The 26,082-nt window shown below is 40.6% G+C and overlaps 4 protein-coding genes across 7 annotated transcripts in view; 2 read left to right on the forward strand and 2 right to left on the reverse strand.

Moving 5' to 3' along the window:
• Nucleotides 1–135: 135 nt before the first annotated feature.
• LOC111219998 (next to BRCA1 gene 1 protein-like) lies at nucleotides 136–13,408 on the reverse strand. 3 transcript variants are annotated; one of them, XM_022742920.1, is made up of 22 exons: nucleotides 13,347–13,408; nucleotides 11,911–11,973; nucleotides 11,770–11,788; nucleotides 10,956–10,978; nucleotides 10,220–10,402; nucleotides 9,814–9,891; nucleotides 9,473–9,696; nucleotides 9,166–9,285; nucleotides 8,636–8,935; nucleotides 8,136–8,295; nucleotides 7,491–7,739; nucleotides 6,663–6,764; nucleotides 6,454–6,529; nucleotides 6,161–6,271; nucleotides 5,864–6,040; nucleotides 5,551–5,718; nucleotides 5,224–5,375; nucleotides 4,420–4,859; nucleotides 3,717–3,802; nucleotides 3,215–3,302; nucleotides 2,914–3,013; nucleotides 136–2,325 (listed from the first exon to the last, which is right to left on the reverse strand). In XM_022742920.1, the coding sequence occupies exons 5-22, from the start codon at nucleotides 10,370–10,372 to the stop codon at nucleotides 2,137–2,139; spliced, it is 2,973 nt and encodes a 990-aa protein (XP_022598641.1). In that variant the 5' UTR covers nucleotides 10,373–10,402; nucleotides 10,956–10,978; nucleotides 11,770–11,788; nucleotides 11,911–11,973; nucleotides 13,347–13,408; the 3' UTR covers nucleotides 136–2,136. The 3 variants fall into 3 exon arrangements, with proteins under 3 accessions (XP_022598641.1, XP_022598640.1, XP_022598642.1); XM_022742919.1 differs by lacking the exon at nucleotides 13,347–13,408 and adding an exon at nucleotides 12,334–12,526; XM_022742921.1 differs by lacking the exons at nucleotides 8,636–8,935; nucleotides 13,347–13,408 and adding an exon at nucleotides 12,334–12,526.
• A 635-nt stretch (nucleotides 13,409–14,043) lies between these two features.
• psme3 (proteasome activator subunit 3) lies at nucleotides 14,044–18,308 on the forward strand. Its single transcript, XM_022742916.1, has 10 exons — nucleotides 14,044–14,195; nucleotides 15,664–15,696; nucleotides 15,810–15,872; nucleotides 16,153–16,257; nucleotides 16,373–16,421; nucleotides 16,668–16,786; nucleotides 16,966–17,102; nucleotides 17,270–17,324; nucleotides 17,668–17,754; nucleotides 17,899–18,308. The coding sequence occupies exons 1-10, from the start codon at nucleotides 14,154–14,156 to the stop codon at nucleotides 17,977–17,979; spliced, it is 771 nt and encodes a 256-aa protein (XP_022598637.1). The 5' UTR covers nucleotides 14,044–14,153; the 3' UTR covers nucleotides 17,980–18,308.
• A 2,591-nt stretch (nucleotides 18,309–20,899) lies between these two features.
• Nucleotides 20,900–24,862, reverse strand: LOC111220384 (glucose-6-phosphatase-like). Its single transcript, XM_022743454.1, has 5 exons — nucleotides 24,310–24,862; nucleotides 24,097–24,206; nucleotides 22,944–23,049; nucleotides 22,695–22,810; nucleotides 20,900–22,477 (listed from the first exon to the last, which is right to left on the reverse strand). Exons 1-5 carry the CDS (start codon nucleotides 24,525–24,527, stop codon nucleotides 21,975–21,977), a joined length of 1,053 nt encoding a protein of 350 aa, XP_022599175.1. The 5' UTR covers nucleotides 24,528–24,862; the 3' UTR covers nucleotides 20,900–21,974.
• Nucleotides 24,863–25,431: 569 nt separating this feature from the next.
• Nucleotides 25,432–26,082, forward strand: part of g6pc (glucose-6-phosphatase catalytic subunit) — a 5,802-nt gene continuing 5,151 nt past the window's right edge. For both annotated transcript variants that reach the window (XM_022743456.1, XM_022743455.1), the window contains exons 1-2: nucleotides 25,432–25,749; nucleotides 25,870–25,979. In XM_022743456.1, the coding sequence (XP_022599177.1) occupies nucleotides 25,517–25,749; nucleotides 25,870–25,979 (343 nt within the window). In that variant the 5' untranslated portion in view covers nucleotides 25,432–25,516. The remainder of the gene's footprint in view (nucleotides 25,750–25,869; nucleotides 25,980–26,082) is intronic.

Below are 26,082 nucleotides of genomic sequence, written 5' to 3' on the forward strand. Positions count from 1 at the left end.
GTGGAGCACACAGTAACCTGTGTACCATGTTGTTAGCCCAGTACAGACTGCCCTGTATGTAAGACATAGTGTGTGCAGTATGTCACGACCCACATATAGACATTTCTCATTAATAGACAGTTGGAGAGACAAGAGAGATGTGCAAATAGTTTATTGGCGGATTGACAGTAGAAGGGTATTTCATGTATACACTCTGTGGCAGAAGAATAATTTGACAAGCATAGTAGGTATATTCTGAATTATTCTCTAGAGCATGAATTTTCAGAAATAATGGAAAATTGCCAACATAAGAAAATATGGTTCCAGAATCCTCAACCGCACACACACACACACACACAAAGAGAAATGATTCAAACTAACATTAACTTCCATCTATACACACACACCACAAACAATGTCAAAATCAACGTGTATTTCAGTAAACTAAAACTCCTCTTTCATGAAGGCAAATTAATGACAGAAAATATACTTGGTTCCACTAAGAGTTTATGGAATGTGTTGTTAGAGACATCTAGGTTTAGGATTAGTGTTAAATGACAGTCACTAGGTTTTCAGTTGGTGGTTGTACGACGGAGTTTTAGGGCTAAATTGTGGAAAAGAAAAAATCTGATTTTTAAAGAATAAATTTGTAAGTTTACAAGAAAAAAGTTGTAATTTTATGGGGAAAAGTCATAATATTTTGAGAGAAAATGTAAAATTTCAAGAGAAAAAAAAAATTTTTTTTGGGAATATTACAAGCAACTAATAAAAAGGGTGAAGGGACAGTCAGTTGCAGCCTGAGCTGCTTCTGGCAGCAGCTGTTTGTCTGTCTAACAATAACATAGACTCAGTTTCTTGCACAATCTTTTCAATGTCCTGGTGCTGATGATGAAGTGATGCTAAAACAACACCTAACCTAAAATTCTAACTTCATTTTTAATTCTTCATTCTTGTAATATTAGATATATTCTTGTGATATTGTCATATTTTTTTCCTCAATGTGGCCCACTCCATCGTATGGTTGAATGACGATACGTGAAAAAAAAAAAAAAAAATTCAGGCAAGGGGGTTCAACGGGTTCAACGATGACGCGAGGCGGACTTTTTTTTTTTTTTTTTTTTTTTTTTTTTAATTCCACTGTGACTTTGCTAAGACACAAGAACACGACTCGTCTCTAAAGCCTCTACCTGTCATGCAGGTGTCTTCTAAAAAGCAGTAGAAAACATCTGAAGTCTGAACGGTGAATCCGTTCAGACAAGTTTTGTATACATTCCACATGTCAACGTCTAAAATAACAGTACTCTGATACAGAAAAAGATTGCATTGTTTAGGCAGATTTCACTACGATAATCAAGAGAAAGGTCATAAATATCTGTTTGTTGTTCCTACTACTGCACTGCTGACCCTTAAACACCCAGAAGATCCACGTAGCTTCAGTAGCTTCGTCTTAAATGAGAGCTGGCTCTTCAGGACGCTTTACGACATTCCACGATATTCACTTTCACTGCTCTATTTGTGAGAAGATTCTAGCCAAGCCCTGACAGAAAGACAACTATTTTTCAGCGCAGAGGAAGCAGCTACAACAGCCATACAAACACTACAATGAAGAGCTGAATTACACACTTTCCACCTGTCAAAACTACAGTCCCTACTCTCCATTTTGACCAACACAATAAAGCTCTATGGCCTCAGGTAAACAAGGCATGGCGAAGGTTAACCACTATCCAGAATAATTTACAAATGTGTATATATATACGGTTCATTTCATCCGAAATGTTGAAGCTAAATTAAAGGCAAAGGCAGGAGAAGCCGTTCACAAATGCTCGTTTCATTCTAATCAACAGCGTTCAAGAAATAAATGCTCCTATATCATTTTTGATCCATGTTTTTTTTTTTTTTTTTTTTTACATATATTTCAAGTGGCATTTTTGTCCTGTTGGTCCAAATAAAACTATCCACCCTTTGAGAAATCAATCAGTTGCATGAATCATAAATAGGTTTTCTTTGTCTCTTCTTTAAATAACTCAAAAATAAATCCAGAGGCTGGAAAGGGTGAGAAAATAATCTAAATATTCTCATTACATTTAAGTTTAAAAGTCAAATAAACTCCCTCCCGTCACTCTTTTACAGTAGCTTTCCTTCACAGCTTTCCCTCCCTCAGCGCTGGGCTTCCACGGCTTCCTTCTGGCTGTCCTCTGCCATCTGCACCAGCTCGTTGACGGTGTGCAGCAGGCTGTAGCCGTGCTTCCTCAGCAGCCGCTGGTTGAGCCGCTGGTCTCTGAAGCCCATCTCCAGCAGCATGGCCATCATGGAAGGGTCCTGTCTGGTGGCTGGGTCGATGCCTCGCTGAAGGGGAGGAAGAAAAACGGGTTAAGAGGAGAGTGCTGCGCAGTTGTTAAATCATTTTATTTGACCACTTAGAGGCAGTGGAAACAAGCTGCAAACATAACACTGACCTACTGTCATCTTCTAAAATTGTTATGGTGAACATGTTAGCTCTCTTTTAGCTCTGTGCTTGGTCTCCACCAACTCCTGAGGGAAATATCTGGCTCTTTAGCAGCTAAATGTTCACCAGCTAGTTGTTAGCTTTGACTGTCTGCTGTTTGGTGCTGAGCGGGTGGTGTACAGTGGGTCTTTACAGCTTTTACTCTGCTCCCTGGGGTTAGAGATGACACAATGAGAGTGGCGACCTTGAACCAAAACAGTAAAGTTTTGCCGGAAAACCAAAACAATGAGCTGAAAGACACGAAAACGCCTCACAGGTCTACTGGGAATGTGATGTCTCAAACACCAGTTCTTCCTATGTTGATCACTTTTTTGGAGGAACAATATATTTTGGTGTGTTTATGTAATAAAGCACTGACTCATAACTCTTCCTGTTGCACATTGGCTACATTTCAAAAATGTAGATATGAAGGTTGCTGTGTGATGTACCTGTATTGAACAGTTTGGTCCAGTGAAGAGAGCCTTATAAGCGGACGCTGCCACAGAAAGGGCTCCCTTGACAAGCCCCTCTGTGATGCCTCCTTGGCCCCTGGTGCAGAGACAGAGATGTGGTTACACTGGGTTGTGTAACAGTATTACAAAGAACAATGTGTTCCAGTTTGCATCATTGTCACAAAAAGGCACAAACAGTAGATAAAATGTCAGTGTAGGCAAAGATGTTTAGACTAAACTGCAGGATTTTCCTTCACTAGAGTGAAGCGGATCAAGTTTTACTCTTGTTATGTTTCACCTTGGCTGCAGCGCGTTGCTGGGTCTGGGGTTGTATGTCTCAAAGGCACTGGATGCTGAGCCTGCTGATCTGGACAGACCAGATGACACTGCAAAACAGATAAGGAAATAACAACACACGCATACGCACACACACGCGCACACACACGCGCACACACATGCGCACACACACACACACACACACACACACACTAATATTAGAGGCTTTTGCTGAACAGCAAAATCCTGAAAGCCTGTGTGCTGCCTGACTTCCTCTCTTAAAAACAAAGGGAAAAATGTGTTTCCTTTCTCAACTCAACAGAACCAGCTACTCCTCAAATGACTACATTGCTAATTCAGGTCAACAAAGTGAGTAGTTAAACACACTGTAGTTAAACTCATTTTAAATCTTATTTATGTTTTGCAATATAGCGGCTGAGTAAAACTGCTGTAGTGGTTCGTGTGCCAGTACGTACTGTGACACTAATGTGCTTATATCCAGTGATTCAAATAGTAAAACTCACCATTTAGGTGGACCCTTGGTTGGTGTGGCTCATAGGGTTCACAGGCTGGAGGACTGGGGTCCTCTGCCAGGTACAGTGCCTCAGACCTGAAACGCAAAGTAAATAACCTACAATTGAAACATATAAAGGCTGAAGCAAAGAGATTAAAATGAAAATGGAAAAAGCTTCATTTTGAGGTTTTATTAAAAATCTAAAACCAGAAATGAATATGCGCCCATTTTAAATATTAGAAATGTGAAAATATAGTTGTTACACTGTTGAAAATAGTTAAAAAAAGACACAAATTCTGTTGTTTCAACATCAAGGGATCCTGTCCAACCTGCATCATATCATATTCCAAGCCTTTTTCCCCTGCAACTAGACCCTGATCTGAGCCTGAAAAACATAAATTAACATTAATACTGGGCTTCTACAACTTCTGGCACGTTTCACTGTGTATTGATAACGAGAACATAAAATCTGGCAGTAATCCAGTTTGAAATTGCAAATAATGTCATAGTATTTCCAATGAAAGTTACATAAAACTCTACCTCTGACCCCAAACTTTAATTATTACATACTGCTACAAAAACATGGAAAACCTCTGTCCACCTACACAAAATATATATAAAATATCCATAATATCTAAAATATCTCTGTTTGTTTTATGCATGCTGACAGATTTCTGAACTACAGTGACCATTTGACTGCGCCTCCCTCTAACCTGGGTGAATAGAGGGCTGGCGGGGACAGCAGCGGGGGCTCAGGCAGAATTGGCGGTGGCACCACTTCAGGGGTGAGCGTCACGGCGTCCAGAGTCTGGGAAGCACACAGCATCTGGTTCACGCTGCTGTGGATGGGAGGGGCAGGTGGAGGCCAGGTGTTCACCGAGGAATCCTCAGCAGCGACCACCTCCATCCTCTCCTGCCTCTCTCCCAGCGGCTCGGAGTTAGAATCGTCTTCTTCTTCCTCCTGGTGTACGTCTGGATCGGCTGAGGTCTCAGCAGCAGCAGCAGCAGCAGCGGTGGCGGCGGCGGCGGTGTCAGGCTGTGACATGGCGGAGCTGTACATGGATTCCCCCAGAGGACGGCTGGTGTCAAAGCAGTCTGGGAGGACGATGATGTAGTCGTCGCAGGAGGAGACTGAGGAGGTCTGGCTGCTGACCTGACACACAGGAGGATGAGATGGTGACATTTATGGACTTCATTATAGGATTATATTAGAGACAGGCCTTCATTTATAATGTTCCCCAGTTAATGTAAACTCAAATCTTCCTCCATATTTACCTGTGGTCTTGATAAATTCATCTTGCAAGATCAAGGATTTTGGGTTTTACTGCTTTTACCAACAGCTGACAGCAACAAACACTAATGATGAGGCTCAGGTTCTGAATACAGGCTGTGTGCATTTCTCTGTGGACTGAGCGCTTTGATACTTTCATAGTATTTATATAGAACCTAGACCTGCTTTATAGTCAAACAACACATGGACATCTACCTTTAGACAATATGGGACCTTTAATTCTCACCTCATCCCAGTCCTCTCTGGTTCCACCTTCCTCTTTCTCATATGGAGTATCCTTCAAGTTTTGCATGTCATCCAAAACCACGACTTCCTCATCTGTATTATCATGATGTGAACTGATATGCAGGTTTTCATTCACTGTTTCCAGGAGAAAACCTTAAAAACACAAACACCAAAATGAGCAGGCGAGGCTCCATTAATTAATTATTACAAAAGATGTGACATGCAACTGTAATCACACAATGTTTTACGTTAATGTAAAGACATTTTTCAATAAGAAAAATCAGAAGCTCTATTGGAAATAACAGAATTCAGGAAGTCATTCTCTAACCTGGCTTTGTCTCCTCATCTTGGGTGATCTGGTTGAGACCTGTGTTGGGAGGCAGAGCTGAACTCTCAAGTCTAACGGCACAGATCTCCTCATCTCCTTCTTGTGCCCTCTCTGTCTTCTCAGCCTCCACTGTTCTCTCAAAGCAAACGCTGGGACCCCGGGAGACAACTGATAACCAGAAGAAACAAACCAGAGCGAGCACCTCATTACACGGCAACTTTTAAAAAACAAAACAAATACGCTATATTTCTGAACACAGGTTTGTTGGATGATTTTGGTGATGGTATAGAATAATACAGTCCAGGGTCCTCACCCTGTGGTTTGTGGCTGCTGTGAACTCTGCGCAGGGGTCTGTGGTCGGGGGCTTCCTCCAGTGTGAGGGAGCGGATGACCGTCTCACAGAGGAACTGGGCTCCGCTGATCTCCTCCTCCCGCTCATCCTCCTGGGTCACAGGCTCCAGAGGCTCCCTCTGCTGTCCCAGTTTCACTCCTGAGCAACACACAACTTTAATTATCACACACTGCTGACAAGAAAGACAGTCCACATCACGTTCATACTATTACACACACACACTCATCTGGAAGTTTTCTGGCCCTCGACCCGTCTTACCAAAAAGTTTTCTGACCCCTGTGACCTCTGTGTCTTCTTTTATCTGTGAAGTTATGGCCTTCTCCAGTACTGGTGCATCATGGGGCAGAGGGGATATGCAGGGTGTCAAATCTACACATTAGGTAGAGCAAACAGAGCACAGTTTATTTACCTAATGTGTTAATGTTGAAGAGAAGTGTAGCCAGAATTTTAACTATAAAAGCAAAGACAATTTTGAAAGGAAGGGAGTTACACAAGAAAATTGTCTCACAGCTCATTTTACTGAAGTGTTTAAAGCATCATGTTTTGCTTACCAACAGGAGTGTTATTAGGAACCTTCTCCAACTCTTGCACTATATTTATATCCAGCAACTCAAATGACAGTAGATCCTAGAAAAGAGAAGATGCAAGAAGAATCCTAAACACAGTAATGTGGACCCTTTTCAAGTGGAAATTTGACTTGGTTTGATCATTTAGCCACAGTGCAACAGGTTTGATGAATGACAGAGCTTTGAATATGCACCTGTGCAGTCAGCAGGTCGACTGAGGGGAAGTAGTAGTCTTCATGGTCGAGGTCTACAGACCTAACCTCTGCCTCCTTCTCCACTGGCCTCACCTCCTCCTTCTGAAGCACAAACAAGAACAGCATCATTATTATCTCTACAGTGTTCATTCAACAACGGCCATTTCTATGATGATTATGGATGTTCCCCACTTGTAATTATTCTTTTTGTTGATATTTCAGTGTTTGAAAACACTCTTGAAGTACATACTCGTGTTCTACTACTTTTTACATGCACAGAACTTCTAGATTCTGGTCTCATTCGGGATCAAACCTAATCACCATGTGCATCCAGACCGCAACAACAAACAGTTTATAAGGGTAAAAGAAGAGCGAAGGGTCCCTGAACTCCAGTCTTGTCTGTTTTTAGGTTGCAAACACCACTGTGTTGTTTACATTACATTACTTTCATTATTGATTCATCTGTTTGTGTTTTATCAAATAATCATTTAGGCCATAAAATATAGAAAGTCATAATTTCCCAACACCCAAGGTGACATCTTCAAATGACTTGTTTGAGTTATAGTGATATAAAATACAAAAAACAGAAAAACTTCACATTTTCAGAACAGGAGACATGTTTGTAAATGTTTTGACTTTTACCTTGAAAACTGATGTTGATGTTTAATTGATTATATACAAAATTGTTGATGATTAGTTTTCACTAATTTAGATACGAAAGATCCACCTGCAGCAACAACTAATCGGAACTTAGTTATGTCCAATAATAAAATAATCTAGTTGTACATGTCAACAGTTGTACAGGGTGTCATTGGTTAGCAGACTTGCCAGTCTTTTGCTCTGATGTCCGAGTGTGTTGCGGCCGTCGCCGGGGTCGACCACGATGCTGCACCACACGCGCGGGCCAAACTGACACCCGCAGTGCGCCAGTCGCCAGTGGGAGGTGTACGTCCCCTCCATCACGGGAGCGACAAAGGCCACACTGACCACTCCCACTTGTCCGGGCAGCAGCAAGGGGACCGGCACCTCCCTCTTCTTCTCTGAGGCCAGGCCGAGGTTTCCCCACATGAACACTAGCTGGGTGCACGCACACACATACACAAAACACAAAATAGAAATACACATGCGAAAAGGCACAAAGACGAGAGCATGCAACCGAAGTCACACAACAGAAAGGATGTACGCAGTCAAGTGAGAGGGTCAGTCACACACACACACACACACACACACACACACACACACACACACATTCAAACAATGACAAAGACTTAAAAACTTAAACCACAGATTCAACTTAATTTAAATAATAAACATCTCAGACAGAAATACATTAGTGGTATTAGGCTGGATAAGAAATCTTAGCTGGTGTTAGTGGATAAGAAGAAGCAATGAGCTGAGTGGGGGCTCAGTGGAAGTGAAGCAGGGGGGCAAAGAGAGAGTGGGGCCTGTCCTCTCGGTGGGTGGGAGGGGTACCTTAGTCTCTGAGGTCCAGCTGATAGTGCCCGAGTTCCTCATCTTCCAGTATTTGATGAACTTGGTACCAGGCTCCAGACGGGTGCCGTCAGGCAGATTTTCATCCAGAAACAAGGCAGCCATAGTGGGCACCAAGGACGTGTGCGAGACCCCGGGACCCCTAGTTTCAAGTGTACAGAGCATTGTTGAAAATAGCCCTGGTTTCTTATAATACCCATCTCTTTTGTTCTCTACGAATCAAAAAAGCAGGACCCCAGATTTTTTTGCAGCTCAAAAGCATTTTTTTCTTAGAAAATCTATGAAGCAGCAGCAGCAGTTTTCACATTGAGGTAGTTCCAACATTTTCCACCACCCCAGAGCAGCCAGCGATACACTTATACAGACTAGATTACAAAGATGGCATATTTTGATTTCTTTTCTTGGAAAAAAAGACTTTTTTGCATCCATGCTGGGTTCGAAGTACCCAGCACTGTCGGACGCCCTTCCGAGGTGGCGCTTACTCTGGACTGGAGGCCTGGGGATCAGGGACCGGGGCAGGGATGGGACCTTGGGCTGGGGCTGGACCTGAGGCAGTTTCTGAGGCGGCAGGGGGGGGCAAGGCTGGGACCTGGGTGGATGTGGAGGCCATGTTTGTCAGGTTGGCTCTGCCTGAGGTAGAGGGCCCACTCCACTGCAGCCCCCTCTTCTCCAGTCTGAGTTTCTTCTTGATTTCCTTCACTTCGGCTCTTAGCTGCCTCCTTTCTGCTTTGAGGCGCTGTCGCTCGGCCTTGCGTACTGTCCTGTCTCCTCGCCTTGGGAACCTGGTTTGAAATGTCATCAGGAACACCTATTTGTTGACTATCAAAAGCTTGTTTTCCAAGAACAAAACACATTCACACTCATAATTCATAACTTAGCTGCTAAAGCATTTTGCAGCCCTGCTTTGCACCTAATTCTATTTATGCTTGCCTCCATTAACGTAGTGATAGCAAAAGGGCTAGCACTGCTGTTAGTAACAGAAATAACTGTTTCAACTGTCTCTGGGTTTTACCTTAACTCTCCGGACATCCCATGCTCGGGGATGGAAAGAGGAGTCTTGGTTCTCACGAGGTTGTGGCTGGGGTCATGGCTGTGTCGGCACATCTCACACAGGATGCAGGACGGGCACACACTGGCAGGGAAAAAGACAACAAAAACATCAAGATGGATTTTCATGAAGCTGCTTAAAGAACACAGAGCATGCGAGAAAAAGCATGTGACTGACAAAGAACCAACTCATAAAAGGTATAAAGGTCTGAAAGATCAATGAAAGTAAATAAATGACATGTTGAAAGCATCAGAAGGTTTTCCATGCTTACCTGCACTTGTAGGCCCCCTCAGAGGTGAGTTTGTTGCAGCTACTGCAGTTTGGGGTGTAGCCAAGGGACCCATTTGAGGTGGAGGGACCCGGCCTGGGCCCTATAGGTCCACCACTGGCCCCAGTGGCCTCGAGGGGCCCATCAGGGGATTTGTGGGTACAACACTGACCAGAGAAGTCACTGCACATCCTTTCAACCACCTCTTTCACCACCTCGTCCTTAAACTGTGAAAAAAAAAAAAGAGTTTGATTTAGAAGCTAAAAGCCACCGTCTGTCAGTCATTCATCACACTCGTATAAAGTTTTATGTAAAAAAAAAATAAAAGTTCAATGAACCTTTACCTTCTCCATGTATGATCTAAACCACATGGGAGGAGGCTCATCTTCTGGTTTGTTGCCCTTGTTATCTTTGACTGCGACCTATATCACAAAACATGAGACTCACATTAGTTAAATTAGATCATATATAAAATATTTAAGCTTGATTTATATCAATGTAGAAGAAATAAAATGTGTTATGTGACCTTAAAATAAACTGATCTGAGGCAACAATTACATCGAAATGATTTCAGAAACTATACACAGGAGCTAACAAACTATTATTCAAACTGATGCTTGGAATACGTTTTGAGATGTAAATTTCCTGGAGCTCATCAAAGCAGAAAACCCTGTAAAACCCTTCACATGTGAGAATCTATAGGGGAGAAGAAAGGGGATGAAGTGGGGGAGAAACCATTTGTTTCCTTACAGCCTCTCGCTCCGGGGTGACCTGCGTGCCCTTGTCCACGGTCTTGACCCTGGAGGGATAAGGAGGAGCGGGCCGGAGGTCTCCTTTCAGCTCCTTCACCTCCGTCTTCAGCGGGCCCCCGCAGGCCTGCCCTTTCATCTTGTACACGTTCATGTGCAACTGGTTCCCCTGCTTCTCCGCACTCTGAATGGAAAACAAGCCGCAAACACATACCACAGGAGACTGACATGACAATATGCACAATGCAAATAACACGTGTGACATATACAGAAATGTATTACATTACTATCGCAAGACTTTTAATAAAACACAATGTTTAGGATTCATTATATCAACACAGTGAAGTTGTGTTTGCCACATTTATCATTTACATATCTTTACTATTTGTAATCCTTGGTGTATTCTCTATGACTGTAACCATGTGAATGCTGCTACACTGGAACAAGTGCATATTTTTAAAGTCTTCGTGTCTTAAATATAGTCATAGAGTACAACTGAGTCTGTATGATGTATGATGTCCTGTCATATTTTCCGAAAAGAGCAACATCCATGTAATGACAAGTATTTTCTTTTCTTTCTTAAGGTATGCGGTGAAGGTTGACTGAATTAGACTCCCAATCTCTATTCTACATTCTCTATATTCTGCAGGATCTCTGCACTTATCTCTGTAAGTGACTAAGATTTGTGTGTTATGTGCCGTTATATTTAATCCATGAATCCAGCACAGCTCCAGTACCTTGATGGCTTCTTCATACTCATCTGAAACAAAAATAAACCAACAGTAAGTTGCTTTGGACAATTAAATGGTGATGGATTAATAGTTTTATTTCCTGTAATTACCGCTATAGCCTTATATTATATGTTTATGGCACATGTTTGTGTTTTTAGGTTTCGCTTTAAGGAAAATTGAGGCTGCAAGTCATGGTTATTTTCTCAATTGTTTGATTAATTATTCAGTCTATAAAATGTCTTAAAACTGTGGAAAATGTCTGTCACAATCCAAACCAAACAGAGAAAAGCTGGAAGGTTTGACATTTTTGCTTGAAAAGTTACTCAAAATGATTCATCATTTATCAACATTAAGGGCTGCAATTTATTATCAAATAATCTGCAGGTTATTTTCTTGATTATCTGATTTGTTGTTTAGTCTAGAAAATTCAAACGCAATAGTGGAAAAAACACTCAAAATTTCCCAGTACCCAAAGGGACATCTTCATAATTGCTTTCTTGTTTTGACCAACAAATTCTCTAAAACCCAAAGGTATTCAGTTAACTGTCATATAAGGCAAAGAAAAGCAGAAGGTTCTCACATTTGAGAAGCTGGAACCAGCAAATATTTGTCATATTTGCTTGAAAAATTACTGAAACAATAATGGTTACAGATCTTTTTTCCCCCAATCGTCTCATTGTTGCAGCTTTAATTTATACACTCCTTATGTTACTGTTATAACCTTGTATTAAATGTCTATCGCACATGGTAGTGTTTTAATAACTTAAATTCTACTTTAAAGTCATAACACGTTTAATAAAACACAGAAGATTAACCTCACCTTGACTGTTTATGCAAATCTGAAAGAGTGAAAGAGATCAGAATGAGTCCATGAACTTTCATCCAGCCAAAACACCATTATAATTCAGCTATAAGTGAAAAGACAAAACAGCAGTGAACACATTTATATAAACTCCGTTACCTCTTCATTGTCCTCATCAAAGTATTTCACTTGAAAGTGGTTGATCCCAAAAGATGCTTTGATCTGAAATATAGTTTAAGAGCAAACACACACCAAACAGCATGTTAGAAAACCAGGAGTTCTTTTTCCTCACACGTGTTGTGAAAACATCAATAATGGCACGTTGAGAAATGCCTCTACAGCCACCTCCTGCACCTGGGTGAACAAAAGCAGTAAAGCAAACTGGGCAGATTTCCCCTCTTCCCCTACGTATTTTGTGACGTGCTAGTCGGCTCAAAAATGAATACTTATGTCCACATTTTTGTCGCAACAGTACCGACTGTCCTTCAGGTGGTCTATTGTTTACGTGTCTAGGCCATGTCTGGGCCTGCTTCTCGCCAAACTGCGCCAGCGTTTAGCCAACACGCTCAGCTAGCAGCTTACCCAGGCTTCAACCGATTCCCACTCCAATTTGTCCAGATCCTGAGCCAAAAATCTCTTCACATTCCCCCGGAAGTTGACTTTAATAGTAACAGGGAGCCCCATGTCCGCCGTTTAGGAGCAGATAATGGCGATCATTTGCGGTGACACCGGCCTGTTTGATCCCCGTTGCCCTCGACTGTCTTTTCTTGTTTACATCGTCAGCTGCGTCTAGAAAAATACGGTGACGTTTCTTCCCCTTCCTCATGTGAGTTTCCTGGTGGTTGTTAAACCGGATTAAAGGCGCATTACCGACACCTAGCGGCTGATTGAGGTACAGGGAAAGTCAAGGAAAAGTTGGGATATTATGTATAATATTTAACGTTTTTTGCACCACCTATTGTTGTAAAACTGTGTCAGACTTTCTAGTTAAAAAGCCATAACACTATTCAAAACAGTCAATAATAGATCAATAATAATAGCTTAAAAAAAGACTATATTTATACTTATCAAACCTTAACTCAATTAAAAAGTAGATTAAATGTTTAAAACATGGCCTCAAATTTGTAAAACCTCTATTCTATTTGTGAAGACATATTTGAAAAAAAGGTAATTTCACATCTTTCTCCATCTAGACCACATCAGACCTGGATCAAAACCCACTATAGCTAGACTTGTCAAATCTCAACTAAATCAACACAGAGATGCTAAAGACTGTTTAAGACTGACACAGTTTCAGCATCAAACCAGATCCAGCCACTGAACCTAGATTTGTCAAATCTGAACAATTTAACACTGTTGAAAACAGTTTTATTCCCTTTATTCTATTTGGGAAAATATGCAAAAAAAAACAAACACATCAAACCAAGTCTGGATCAAAAAAACACTATTGCTAGACTGGTCTAAATCTGAACTAGATTAACCAAGAGAAGCTAAAGACTGTTTCCCATTTGTGAAACCATTATTCTATTATGTGTTGAATTCACCTAAACAGATTCGGGGTGATTACAGTGAGTTGGCTGTTGTTGGCTGTTTACCTCCTAAGTAGCAGCCAGTTCTGGGCCAGTTCTGGCTGTTATCCACCAGTGTCCGATTATCTTTATTATTTGTGTCCACCAAAGTTGACCTAGATGTGGAGCATCTCACAGTCATACTGTATGAGGGCCAGACTTGGGCTGAGGAACCAGGTGTATTGGATCGTTGGGCTGAATACCTGGGCCATATGTGTTCTCTGGCTTAATTCACAGCTGGGTCCTTGGCCCATGTCTGGCCCACATACAACATGATTGATACAGCATGAATATACTTCCATGGATAGGATACTGGACAGACTGACAAGCAAAAATGTCAATCAAACAGCTACAAAGTATAATGCAAAACACAAACAGACACAAAACTACCACAAATAGGCACAAAACCATCAAGAGACTCAAAATTACCACAAATAGGTGCATATTGACCACAAAGAGATGCAAAAAACGGACACAAAATGACAAGGAAGGGACAAAATGACCCTAAAAAGAGACGCATAGAGATAGCTATAGAGACAAAATGACCAAAGCCAGACACAACACGAGTACAAAGAGACAAAACGACCAAAAATTAATCTGTTTGAATCCGTGGCTCTTACTCTTATGTAGGAGGGGTATAACTCCTGCTCCTGTCGTTGCGCGATGCCAGTTCGATGACTCGCGCACGCGCAGTGAAAACAGCGCGTCATGTCGCATGTCAATATCGTCATCTTTAAGCTCACACAAGTGTGGCTGACAAGAAACAAGCCACACGTTTACAGGTGAGTTTAATGCTGTTTGGACAATCGCTCTTCGCCTATTTGACCACATAAGATGTCTTCACTCCTCAAGGTGGACAATGAAATCAAAACCAAGGTAAGACATGACTCACGGAAATCCCAGTTAAGGTTATACGACGTGTTGTTGTTGTTTGCATTTGCTCGCTAGCATGTTAGCCACATTTTGTAGCATGACGTGCTACAGCTAACGGGGGCTAATCGACCGGTTTCCCGCCTGTTAAGATACACCTGTCAAACCTTCCAACAGGTGTTGTCTCTCAATGACTTTAAGCTTCATGAGGTGTGAGGAAAAGATAGCGTTACGGCGCTCTGTGTGTAGATAACAGCTGCTTTTGGTTGACCACATGCATAAATGAAGGCCTTAGCTACCAAGTTAGCCAACTCTGACGGCGTCAAGTTACAGATTCTAATCTATATTTTCCTTCAATGTTTATTTATCGACTAACAGTTCAAATGCAGGTCTCGCATAAGTTACATATTAACTGTTAATACAAGATACAACTTAAACCTGCACACACAGACGCACATTAACCTACAACTCAAAATGACCAACATAATTGCATATGAAAATGACAAAAAATACAAAACATATGGAACACATGATATGAGAGTAAGTAATAGGATAAGTACTAGAATTATATACATAAATAATAGTTTGTGAAAATAAAATGCAAAAAGTAAAAATAATGCAGTAACTAGTAAAATGATAATAAGAGCATTTATTCAGAGAAAAAAGTCTCAAGACAAGTATTTGAATGGGCCCCACACTTGATAAAATATCCACTGCCCTTTGTGTGAAATAACCAACTTTTTAAAGTTTCAAACATAATGTCCCATGCTTTTGAGTTTTAGACTGGATTTTACTGCTTGTATTTAAAGCTTTGAATGGTCAGGTCCCTGCTTGGAACTGTGATCTGTAAAATACCTATGAGCCTGATCACTGCTTGAGATTCTCTGGAGGGTCCAGACTAACGGTCTCAAAAGCTCAGCCTGTTACTAAAGGTGACCTGGTCTTTGCCGTCCAGGCCCCTCAGCTGGGGAACTCACTGCCTTAGGATTTAAAACAGACAAACTCAATATCCTTTTTTAAATCCCCTCTTAAAACTCACTTGGCTTTTTCTTAACTGATTATATTGGTTGTAATTGTTATCATTTATCTTGTTTCTAAGTATTAGTGCATGCATGATTCAGTGGGAGGGAGGCATATTTCTTGTTTGGCTTTAGTCAAAACCAATTAAGAGGGTTAGGGTCTGTGGGACATTGTAAGATTTCAGAGGAAGTTTGCAAGAGTGATTTCCGAAACAAAAAACAACTAGGGACTGATTTTCATATGAGCAAAACATATGAAGGAGTGAGGCAGGTGCGTGTCTGCATTAGTCACAGATGGGGATCCACCTCAGGGTTAATTCTAGCACTGACACACCAACCACATATATAGAGCCCATGGAAAGGACTTAGGCCACAAAAAATCAGCTTCAAACAGGTTAATCTGGCCATGGTTTCAGCCGGTCTGATATTTGGACTCTTGTCTTATGTGTTTGCAGGTTGATGCATTCAGGGAACGTATCACTGCAGAAGTAAGTATCTGTAAATTTGTAAAGAATATTTTTGTGAGCATTGTTACACACATAGTTATCAAAACTCTTTTTTTTTCAAGCAGCACTCAATTAAATGTTTGTATTTCTTTCAGGCAGAGGACCTAGTTGCAAATTTTTTCCCAAATAAGTTACTGGAACTTGATCACTTCCTTAAGGTTAGTAACCTGTTCATTCTGCTAAATACACATTGCATAGTCTCAGATCTGTGTACATTTGCTTAGGAGTGGGTGATATGTATAAAATTCTACAAAATTCAGTTTTATATACTACACTTTCTGAGAAATCAGTTGAGAAACTCTTAGGGCTGAGGATTCTGACAGTTGAGTTTTAGTCCCACAGTAGATATTGTCATATCACCCAACACTAATCTTATCACATCACAAAGCATATGTTGTGGAGAAAAACAGTACAGCTAACATCCTTGTTGTTATTCAGGATCCAATCATAAACATCACTGAACTGAAGGAGATACACTCAGAGATAAATCTGACGGTGCCAGACCCCATTTTGCTCTCAAACCTGCATGACGGACTAGAAGCGGTGAGGATCCATTTTTTTGGAGTTTAATTAAATCCTCAGTTCTTACAATAACTCCTGTGTGAAGAGCAGAGGTGAAAAATAGTGCCTGATCTTGTTTTATCATCATGTTTCACAGCAAAACGCAAAAAAGAGAAAGCTGGAGGATGGAGGTGGGGAGGACATGGGTGAGTGTAAAACTATTGAGTAAAATAGACTTAAAGCGATAGAATCCAAGTTGCTAGACATTCTTTCTGGATAGACGGACACAGTTTTAATTAAATTCCAAGGTCAAAGATATTGATTTGAATGAGCCTTTTTGTTACACTTGAAGATTGCATTCAAACCTCTATATGTAATAATCAGTCCCTGCCCCTTATACGTTTGAAATGTAATCCTGGTATCCATCTTCCTCTTCATCCCCTGTCTCCCAGTGACTGGCACCAAGGTCTTCGTCATGCCTGGTGGGATGATGAAGAGCAACGCAAACCTTGTTGATCTTATTGAAAAGGTCAAGCCAGAGATCAGGACACTCATAGAGAAATGTAATACAGTAAGTAATGTCTTTTACCAAGGACCATACTCTTGCATCAGTGCTTTATCCTAATGAAGTTATGTTGCTTTCAGGGGAAACGGTAATTTCCCAGACAATTACTGTACATGTTGACTTGACTGATAGCTTTCCAGAGACTGTATTATCCTTTTTCTCAGCACCTTTCTCTTCTTCCTCAGGTCAAAATGTGGGTGCAGCTGCTCATCCCAAGGATAGAGGATGGCAACAACTTTGGAGTGTCGATCCAGGAGGAGACAGTAGCTGAACTCCGAACAGTTGAAGGGGAGGCAGCATCTTACCTCGACCAGATATCAAGGTTTGGAGAAAATGTTATTATATTACACGCAATATATTGTAAAGCATGAAACTGGCACCAGATAAGGTCCCTTAGCAGCTGCAGTTTGTTATGTTTGTTGACTTGTCTGTCTCTTTGAGTGATTTAAGGGTAAGAGCCAAAATTCTGTCTGTCTTCTTTACTTCTAGATACTACATCACAAGGGCGAAGCTGGTTTCTAAAATAGCAAAATATCCACATGTGGTAAGTGGATCTAAAAAATGTCAGTGTACTGCCTGCATCAAAGCTCATTTCTCCTCCATGTTGGTAGTTGAGGTGTTTTACCTTCCTGTTTGATTATAGATCAGACAGTTGCATCTTTTTCATTAGCTATTAGCCTTTTTTTGTTTTTCTATTTATTACTCATCTGCCTGCGTTATGTGTAAGTGCACAGTTAAGCAGTAAGTTGAAATAATTATAACTGGTGATCATTACATTACCCAGGAGAGCCCCATGTTTCTGCTGTATGTTAACTATTTACTGTGTGAGTATGGCTGGCTAATATAAACACATTGAATGACATTAATCAACTTTTTTTTATTATCAGGAGGACTATCGGCGCACAGTAACCGAGATTGACGAGAAGGAATACATCAGTCTGAAGATCATAGTTTCTGAGCTCAGAAATCAATACGTACGTCATGATCTTTATTTCTCATATCTTTATCTATTCACGTTTGTTTTATAAAAACATACAGCTGACAAGTTCATTTAAATATTTCACTTTTTGCTCTGTCTCCCTCATAATCAAACTGTCTTCTTGTTTTTTTGAATGAAGGTAACGTTACATGACATGATCCTGAAGAACATTGAGAAGATCAAGAGGCCTCGAAGTTGTAACGCTGATGCATTGTACTGATGTTCATCCAGCCATCTCAGCCTCCACCCACACCCCCATCTCCGCCCCACTGTCTCCCTGCCATGCCTGTTGAGCTACAGTAGCCTGGCCCTGGTCCACAGGACTACAACTAGACATTCACCTACTTCAATACAATCGTCACAGCCCTGTACAAAAACATAGCTTTCATAGATGAACACAATGCACATGTTTTTGTTTTAATTGTAAAATATTTTTTCTTGTTTTAAGCCCTCTGAAGACATAAACATTCTCTCAGAAAAAGAGGAGATAGATTCTAGACAACAAAAGCGCTATGTATTTTTTAATTTTAATTAAACATTTTGTCCTCAGATCTTTTGTGAAATTGCTTCATTTATAGCTCTTAAGAAAAAAATCAAAGCGGAATGGTTTGTTTCATGCCCACTGCTTCAGTGAATGTTCGTTGGTTGTTTCTTTTTTCTTAATAATTTAAGTCTTTTATTAGATTCCTGCTGCATCTTCTGGAGGGTGGTTGTTGGAGATGCAACACAGCTGTGTTTTTTTTTCTCCTTATATTGTACATTACACAGTATAGTGGTAAAAAAATGATTTATTAAGCAGGTTTTAGTTCACCAGGCTTATTGGTTTTCAGTGAAAATTCATAAGTCACCAAAGCATCTCTTATGTTGAGGCATTGACTCTATTGAATAAAACATTTTTTGATAAAGATGTTGAATATTTTGGCATTTTTGTTGTAAAAATTGTTTAATGAATATCAGAGATAATAGTGGGTTTCTTTCATACATCAGGATGCTCACACATGCTCAGGTTTCTGTTAAGACGCAGAGTAAAATGCTTTATCATAACTGAGGGTGGCCTTGGATAGCTGTGCTTCCTCTTCACCTGCAGATGTCACTGTGGCATGTGCCCACCGCTTCTGTATATCAGTTTACTTTCAACAACTGGAAGGAAGGAAAATATACAGATACATTTGATTGTTCTTAAATATTGAGTTCTATGTAAAATGTGCAATTAGTTCTACATCTTATTCAACACAGCAGAACAATGAACCTAAAATTTTGCAAAGAATGTTTCAATTGTTAACAAAACCCCAGAGAATCTGATTAAATTTAATCTACTGAGTCAAAGGCGTCACTGTGGTCTTAACTCAATACATGTCAAATAATGAGATAAAATCTTATCTTTGATGTGACCGCACACAACTGCTGAGCAACTGCATTTACATAATTTGGCGGCTGGTTTGGCTGTGGATTTGGTTTCGGTTTTAGTTACAGTTTGGTTTAACTTATTGGATTTATACTCTAAAAATGATTGAACTGATCACAGATTTAATGTGAACTCGAATGCAAGACAAGTCTTGATTTTCCTCTTAAATTGCTTGTTTAAAAGCCAAAAACATGTTTGTCCCTGTCTGTATTCATTTTCTACTGGACGTTCAAAGTCACATTTCCATGCATATTAAATGTTATGTCATCTTAAAGAGCTGAGTCACAAAACAATAGATGCTTCGTTTTCTGTCATGAGTCAGTGGCGGAAAAAATACTCAGATCCTATACTGAGGTAAAAAGCACTAATTCAGTAATATAAAAATACTCCATGTTTTCAACAGAATGTACTTACAATATCAAAAGTGCTCGATCCACAGAGAAATGCCCCATCTACTGACACTTCAATAAACATGACATTATTAGTTTGTGAAGACAGGTGCATCAATGTGTAAGTAGAATTTTAATGCTGTAGCTGGTTTATCTACTTGAGATGTTTGGAGGGGAAATATTGCTTTTTGTGTTAGTCATTTTGTCTCTTTTTGATTGTTTTGCGGCTCTTTGTGATCAATTTGCGATCAATTTGGATTTCCCAACAATAAATGTCAACAGTCATCTCAAACAGAGGCTCTGGCCCCATAGGCCGATTCAGTAATCTGTCCTGAATACAGAATAAATTATATTCTAAATATATTTTCAGGTCAAGTCTATTTGGATGGACAACCTGAAAAAATTCAGTATGGAAACACTGTATTAATGTGCATTACATCTGATAAACCTAAACTGAGGTTGATTTTTTTAGTTGTTTTTCCTGATGAGACCGGAGTGATAAGATTAAATCTGAACATCACAACTGTGAAAAACGACCACTGTAAAATGACAGTCCTAAATGTAAACTGATGTAAACAGCGTGGTGTTGCTCAATGTTTCTGACGCAGTTATAGTGTCTGTTCCCACCGACTCCCTCCCCTCATTCCCCTCTCCTGCGTCTGTCTTCCACACTCACAATGCAGCCTGCCCATACAGACCAGCACCATATAGATATAGCTTCATGAGATAAGCACCGGAAAAGAGTTAAGGGGGCCCTCAGAGATAAGATGGTTGAAAAGGAGACTTGGGATTTGCTGGTGGGAAGTGTCACACGGCCATGGTTATTATGTCATCAAAAGGCCTCACATTTCCCTCTTGCCTTCACCCTGTCTACTTTGCCGTGTACACATTTGTAAAATGAAATGAAAATATGTCAAAGTTCATAACATGACATGACATATATTATAAGTCATCATTGCATACTTTATATCCCAACTTCAGTGACTTAAAATGACCTACAATTAACTGGCAGGGTTGCAGAGGTGTGTCTGTTATAACATGCAATCCTGCTGATCTCAGTACCATATATCCGAAGTTCCTTTGATATGTTGCCTGAACAGTGAAAGCCTCAAGGGACACACGTGTTGTCTGCAACACTCTCTGCCCCTTGACCCTCCATGTCTCTTTTGAAAGCTCATGGCTGTGGTGAAAGGCAGCGTCACTTTGTGGGACTACTGAGTGACAGGAGCATGCTCGAGTTAATATTTAATGGTTGTTCCTGCCAGAGAATTAATCAGTATCAGTCTGAGACATTCGGAGAAAATTGATAGGCCTAAATTAAACACGGCTCTTTTGTGGTTAAAAAAACAGTTTTTATTTAAATTGCTAACAATATCTTCCTTCATCAAAGAGCACTTTTGTTTTGCTAACTACATTTACATATTACATTTTTTTTTTACATGATGTGTGTACTTGTGTTGACATTAAAGGAGCCTGTAACTTGCAGACTTTTTTTTCTGAGAGAAAAGACAGTTGTAATAAACAAATAGTCCACATTGAAAGACCTTGAAGGCCAAATACAGATAAAAAAAATAAGCAACAAAACTTGGATTTACAGTGGGGTCAAAACAGCAGCCACTTTGTCTAACAGGTTATAAAAGTAAACAAACATTTGCAAATGCATTTTGGGAAATATCCTCTTTCTTGTCGAAAGTTAGATGAAAAGATTGATGCCACTTTCATAACTGTGCGTTAGCATGGAGCCTGAGCCAGAAGCCATTTAGCTTAGCTTAGCAGAAGACTGGAAACAGGGGGGAAGAGCTAGCTTGCCTCTTAGCATAAGTGACAAAATCCAGCTAACAGCACTTCTACAGGTCACTAATGAACAAGTTATATCTTCTTTTTTCAATCTGTAAGAGTAAAAAGGAAAATTTGTGGGAAACTAGTTGAGACACATTAGCTCTATGCCAAGCAATATTCAAGCACAAAAAAAGAAATTTTTTATAATAAATAATATTTTTATGCTTTACTCATTCAAGACACAGGATGTTAACTAACAAGCTTCACAGGTACTGGTAGGTGGATTTTCTTACTATCGCACAGCACTAGGCTAGCTTTTTCTCCTGTTTATTGAATACAGAGCTAAGCTAACCGTCTGCTGGCTGGTTAGTTTAGCTAGGTCAAGGTAGCTTTATATTTGGTATACAGACATTAAAGTGACATCTTCTCATTTAACTTTTAGCAAGAAAGTGAATAAATATATTTCCATAACTCTTGAACTACAATATTCCTTTAAAGAACTAATGTCCAGGCCTACACAATAACTTTAGGGACATTGTAAAAAAAATCTGTCCTAGTGTCTTAAGCAGGCGGGAAAAAAAATCCTAGTAAAATTAATCAATCTAACTAATAGTTGACTTTCAACTACAAGTTGGACCTCAATCACAAGTTCTTGTCTTCTCTCTTTCCCTTAAAAATCCTGCAGAGAGCCCCAGGCACCAGAGTGGTTGGGATTAAAAGTGCAACTGCACTCTTTCCAAAAGACAGGAAGTAGAAAGTCATATGGTTTTCAGAGGAAAATGTCCATCCATCCAACAGCTGAAGCAGGAACAAAGAGATAATTATACATCCCATCCTGAAAGTGACACTTGTGTTCTTCTTCTTGGTCTCGGTGTAGAGCGGAGAGTGCAGGCCCAGGCCAAAAAGGGTGCCCATGTTACGCAGGAGGCTGGCAAAGGGTGTGGTGTCCAGATGGACCCACTCGGGCTTGATGCACCACCTCTGGGCTTTCTCCAGGGTCCACAGCAGGTCCACGCCCAGAGCTTTGAGCAGGAGGTAGAAGCCAACGGCGAAGGAGGTCAAGAAGAGGGTGGTGAAGAAGTACGTCTTCATGCTGGCGCTGTAGATCCATTTCTCCCTGGAAACAACCTTAGCTACTAGTAGACCTGACAAAAACAGACAAGGGTCCATCAAACTCTGTTTATGAACCCTGTTGGGCCAGTAGGGCTACCATGTATGCTTTTAGGTGAGTGATTATATTTTGTTTGTAAAATCATCTGAAAAGTAACTACAGCTCTTTAATAAATTTGCAATATTTCCCTCTCAAAATCTACTTTTCATTGTTATGAAAATGATATGGATAACAGTCTTGACTTGTTTAACCTGTAATGACTCCTGCGATAACCTGGTGCGGGAAGTGGGCTGCCATGTAGATCCTAGACATGCAGACCACAAGCTCTACCAGGCCCAGCAGTGTCCACAGGATTATCTGCAAGAACCTGTCAGAGAGTGAACACTGAACGTGAGTGCACAGGGTGGCAGAGGATCACAGAACAGTGAAATTAAGGTTTTTATTTGACTCCCAAGAGCCGCTTTTGAAACAAATTACTGATTGTATCACCACAGACTCACTTGTATAGTAAAGAGGGACATCGCTTCTCTGTTGCAATAGAGAGTAGTGCCGTGACCATCACATACCAGACGCCAGCTGCACCCATAGCATGACCTGAAGGACTTCCTGCAAGAACAGACATGGGCTTCAGAGACCCATTTTCAAAGCATCATCGTGTGTTGTACAGATTTATTTTAGCTGTAATATCCCATTTTAGAATGAAAGTTGTTGAACCATATTAAATAAAATTTTGAGGTCCGTAATAAATTACCTAAATATTAATCCTGCACAGCTCTCTGAGACAGTGCTTTGTCGTGTTTGGCAAAAGCATTAATATAACACTGTAAAAACACTCTATTCTATTCCTGTGATTGTTGTACTACTATTATATATACATACAGCTGGTTGAGGTGGACCAAATTTTTTCACTATTTTATGTCAGACGTTAGCATTTCCCCTAACCCTAAGCCATTATGGATGAATGTGCTGATTATTTTCTTGATTAATCAACTGATTATTTTGTTTGTAAAACTCCAGAAAACAGTAAGAAATGCCAAAAGACACCAAAACCTTCAAATGGGAAAAAAGAAGAAAAGAAACTAAAATTTTTAAAATAAATAAAAGGAAAAGACAGGAAAAAAACTGTTGACTTGAACAATTATCAAAGTCAATTAATCAACTAATCGTTTCAGCTTTAATTGTATATACTGTTGGGTAGTTTAATCTATAACAAAGCATCATATTTTATATATGTTTTATATGTAAACTCTTAATTTGTAAAGTAACTAGTAATTATAGCAGTTCAAATAAATGTAGTGGAGTAAAAACTACAGTATTTCCCTTTGAATTGTTGTGACATAGATGATAAAGAGGCAGAAACTACAAGTACCTTAAGTACTTGAGTAAATGTACTTAGTTACATTCCACCATTGATAAAAAAAAAGGAGATGTTATTCAATTCATACTTCAGTTTCTCTTTGCCAATTAATTATCATTAGAGATTATATTCATTCATTCTCAGGAGGCTGTGTGCGTTGGCCAACCACCTTACATATTATCTGGAAATGAATGAAACAGGTTAATAGTTCACAGCACCAGATAACTCTAATCATTCGAACAAACCATAAGTTCCTCAAGAAATGTGATCCACTGCAGGTCTGTTTTGAACTGTACCTGGTCCAGTCTCACATGTGATGGGGAACTGCTTCACAGAAGGGACCGGATGTGCTCCATAAAACCGAGTGTCATGAACCCACCAGTAGGGTCTCTCCCCAAAGAGAACCCTGCCAAGGAGAAATCAAGCGACTCAAACTACCACTCTCTGTCTCTCTTAATGCTTTTTTTTTCTTTTCTTTTTTACTTCAGTGTCACATTTGAAGAGAATACCATTTCAGGACCAGGTTGAGCCAGTCTCCGATCACAGCCACCCAGATGAGCCGGAGCCCCGTGTCCCTCCGCAGGTGGAACCAGATCGGGAACAACCAGAAGAACGTGGTGTGCAGATCAGCCACCGTGGATGCCAGGCTGAACAAACCCTCGTACCTGCTGTATCGGGTCTGCAGGTGGACCGCCAGCTCAACCCCCCAGCTGTGGAGAAGATCCATGATAATGCAGCCCAGACCTCTGCCTGAGGATGATGCGCTGAGCCTGGGGTGTTCTGCCTTTTTTCTCGGTGAGGTTGCTGCCAAGTTCTTTCAGGCAGTCCCCCCTCTGCTCTGCCACACTGTGATCCCCATTGGACTTTACTCAAGGCTAGCAAAATTTGTTTGCCTTTGGGACAGTACAGACAGGTTCCTTAACCTTTACACCCCTGAGGCTAAAATCCATCATTACAGAAATCAGCAGCCACCCCTCTGACGGATCACAGATTTCTAGGAAAACCTTTTTTTTCTCTTATCAATGAAAATGACGTATTTGTCAGAACAGAGCAGAAACTTGTGTTTGACCTACAACCTGCCAATCTGCTTTTTTTTGGTTTTATCTCCAGTTTTATCTCCTCAGCTTCTGCTCAGTCCAAACCCAATCATTTAATCATTGATCTCCTTATGTAACCTACAAATGGGTTACTCCATCGTTCTGAGCACTGAGATGTTTTCACCAAATCATCAAAAAACACAATTACATAACTGAGAAATTATTACTTAGCGGCTGCATGAATGGGGAAGGAATTACATGAAAAAAAAAAAATCCTTGCAGTAAGTTTTGGGTTAAACCTGAGCTCCTAAGAAATAAAGAGGACACAGCTCTCCGTTTGGTTTGCATATACTTGGTTTAAATTAGGTCACAATTGTGAAACATAACCAACTGACTTCCCCTCCGAACAGTAGTTCTGTGAGAAACACACCAATTGACGTTTTGTTTTCCTGCTATCTCTCCCACTTGTTTGTGTGACAAACCTCTCAAACTCTCCTGACTCCCAGTGTTTTATTACACATGTGCAAGGTCCAAAGATCAGCGTGAGCATGCGTTTGGATAGTGGGTCTCTCTGGTATAAAACCAACCAACTGTGTCACTGATAGCAACAGTCCCTTCACTGTCTTTTTTTTTTGTGGCTAACTCAGATCAGAGATTTCTCCCCTGCTCGAGGCTGAAGATGCTCGACGCTGTCATGGACGCCATGCAGGGCTTTGGGGTGAGCACCACCCACTACCTGCAGACCAACTATCAGGATGCCCGGGGCTTGTTTCTCTGGGTGTCCTGGGCGGCGGACCTCAGGAACACTTTCTTCATCTTCTTCCCACTTTGGTTTCACCTGCGGGCCTCGGTGGGCATTAAGCTCATCTGGGTGGCAGTGATCGGAGACTGGCTCAACTTGGTTTTTAAATGGTTAGTCAAGTAAAATCTTTGAATTTGAGTTTGGTGAGCAAAATCATATGAAATCAAATGTTCTTAATTTTTTTTTTTTTTAGATTATAACCGAGTGCATGTTTCTGTTGTGTTCTTCAGGATCCTGTTTGGGGAGAGGCCTTACTGGTGGGTCCATGAGACGGCTCATTATGCAAATACTGTCCGTCCCCACATCGAGCAGTACCCCATGACCTGTGAGACCGGACCAGGTGAGATATGTGGGCAAAAATGAGCTGCTGTGTCCCTATTAACCCCCCAGTTCATGTATTGTTTCAGTAATATGTCATAGCTTCAGGTCGCTGTGTGCTGTTG

The sequence above is a fragment of the Seriola dumerili genome, unplaced genomic scaffold (assembly GCF_002260705.1).
Source record: "Seriola dumerili isolate Sdu_G_001 unplaced genomic scaffold, Sdu_1.0 BDQW01000068.1, whole genome shotgun sequence".
NCBI lineage: Eukaryota > Metazoa > Chordata > Actinopteri > Carangiformes > Carangidae > Seriola > Seriola dumerili.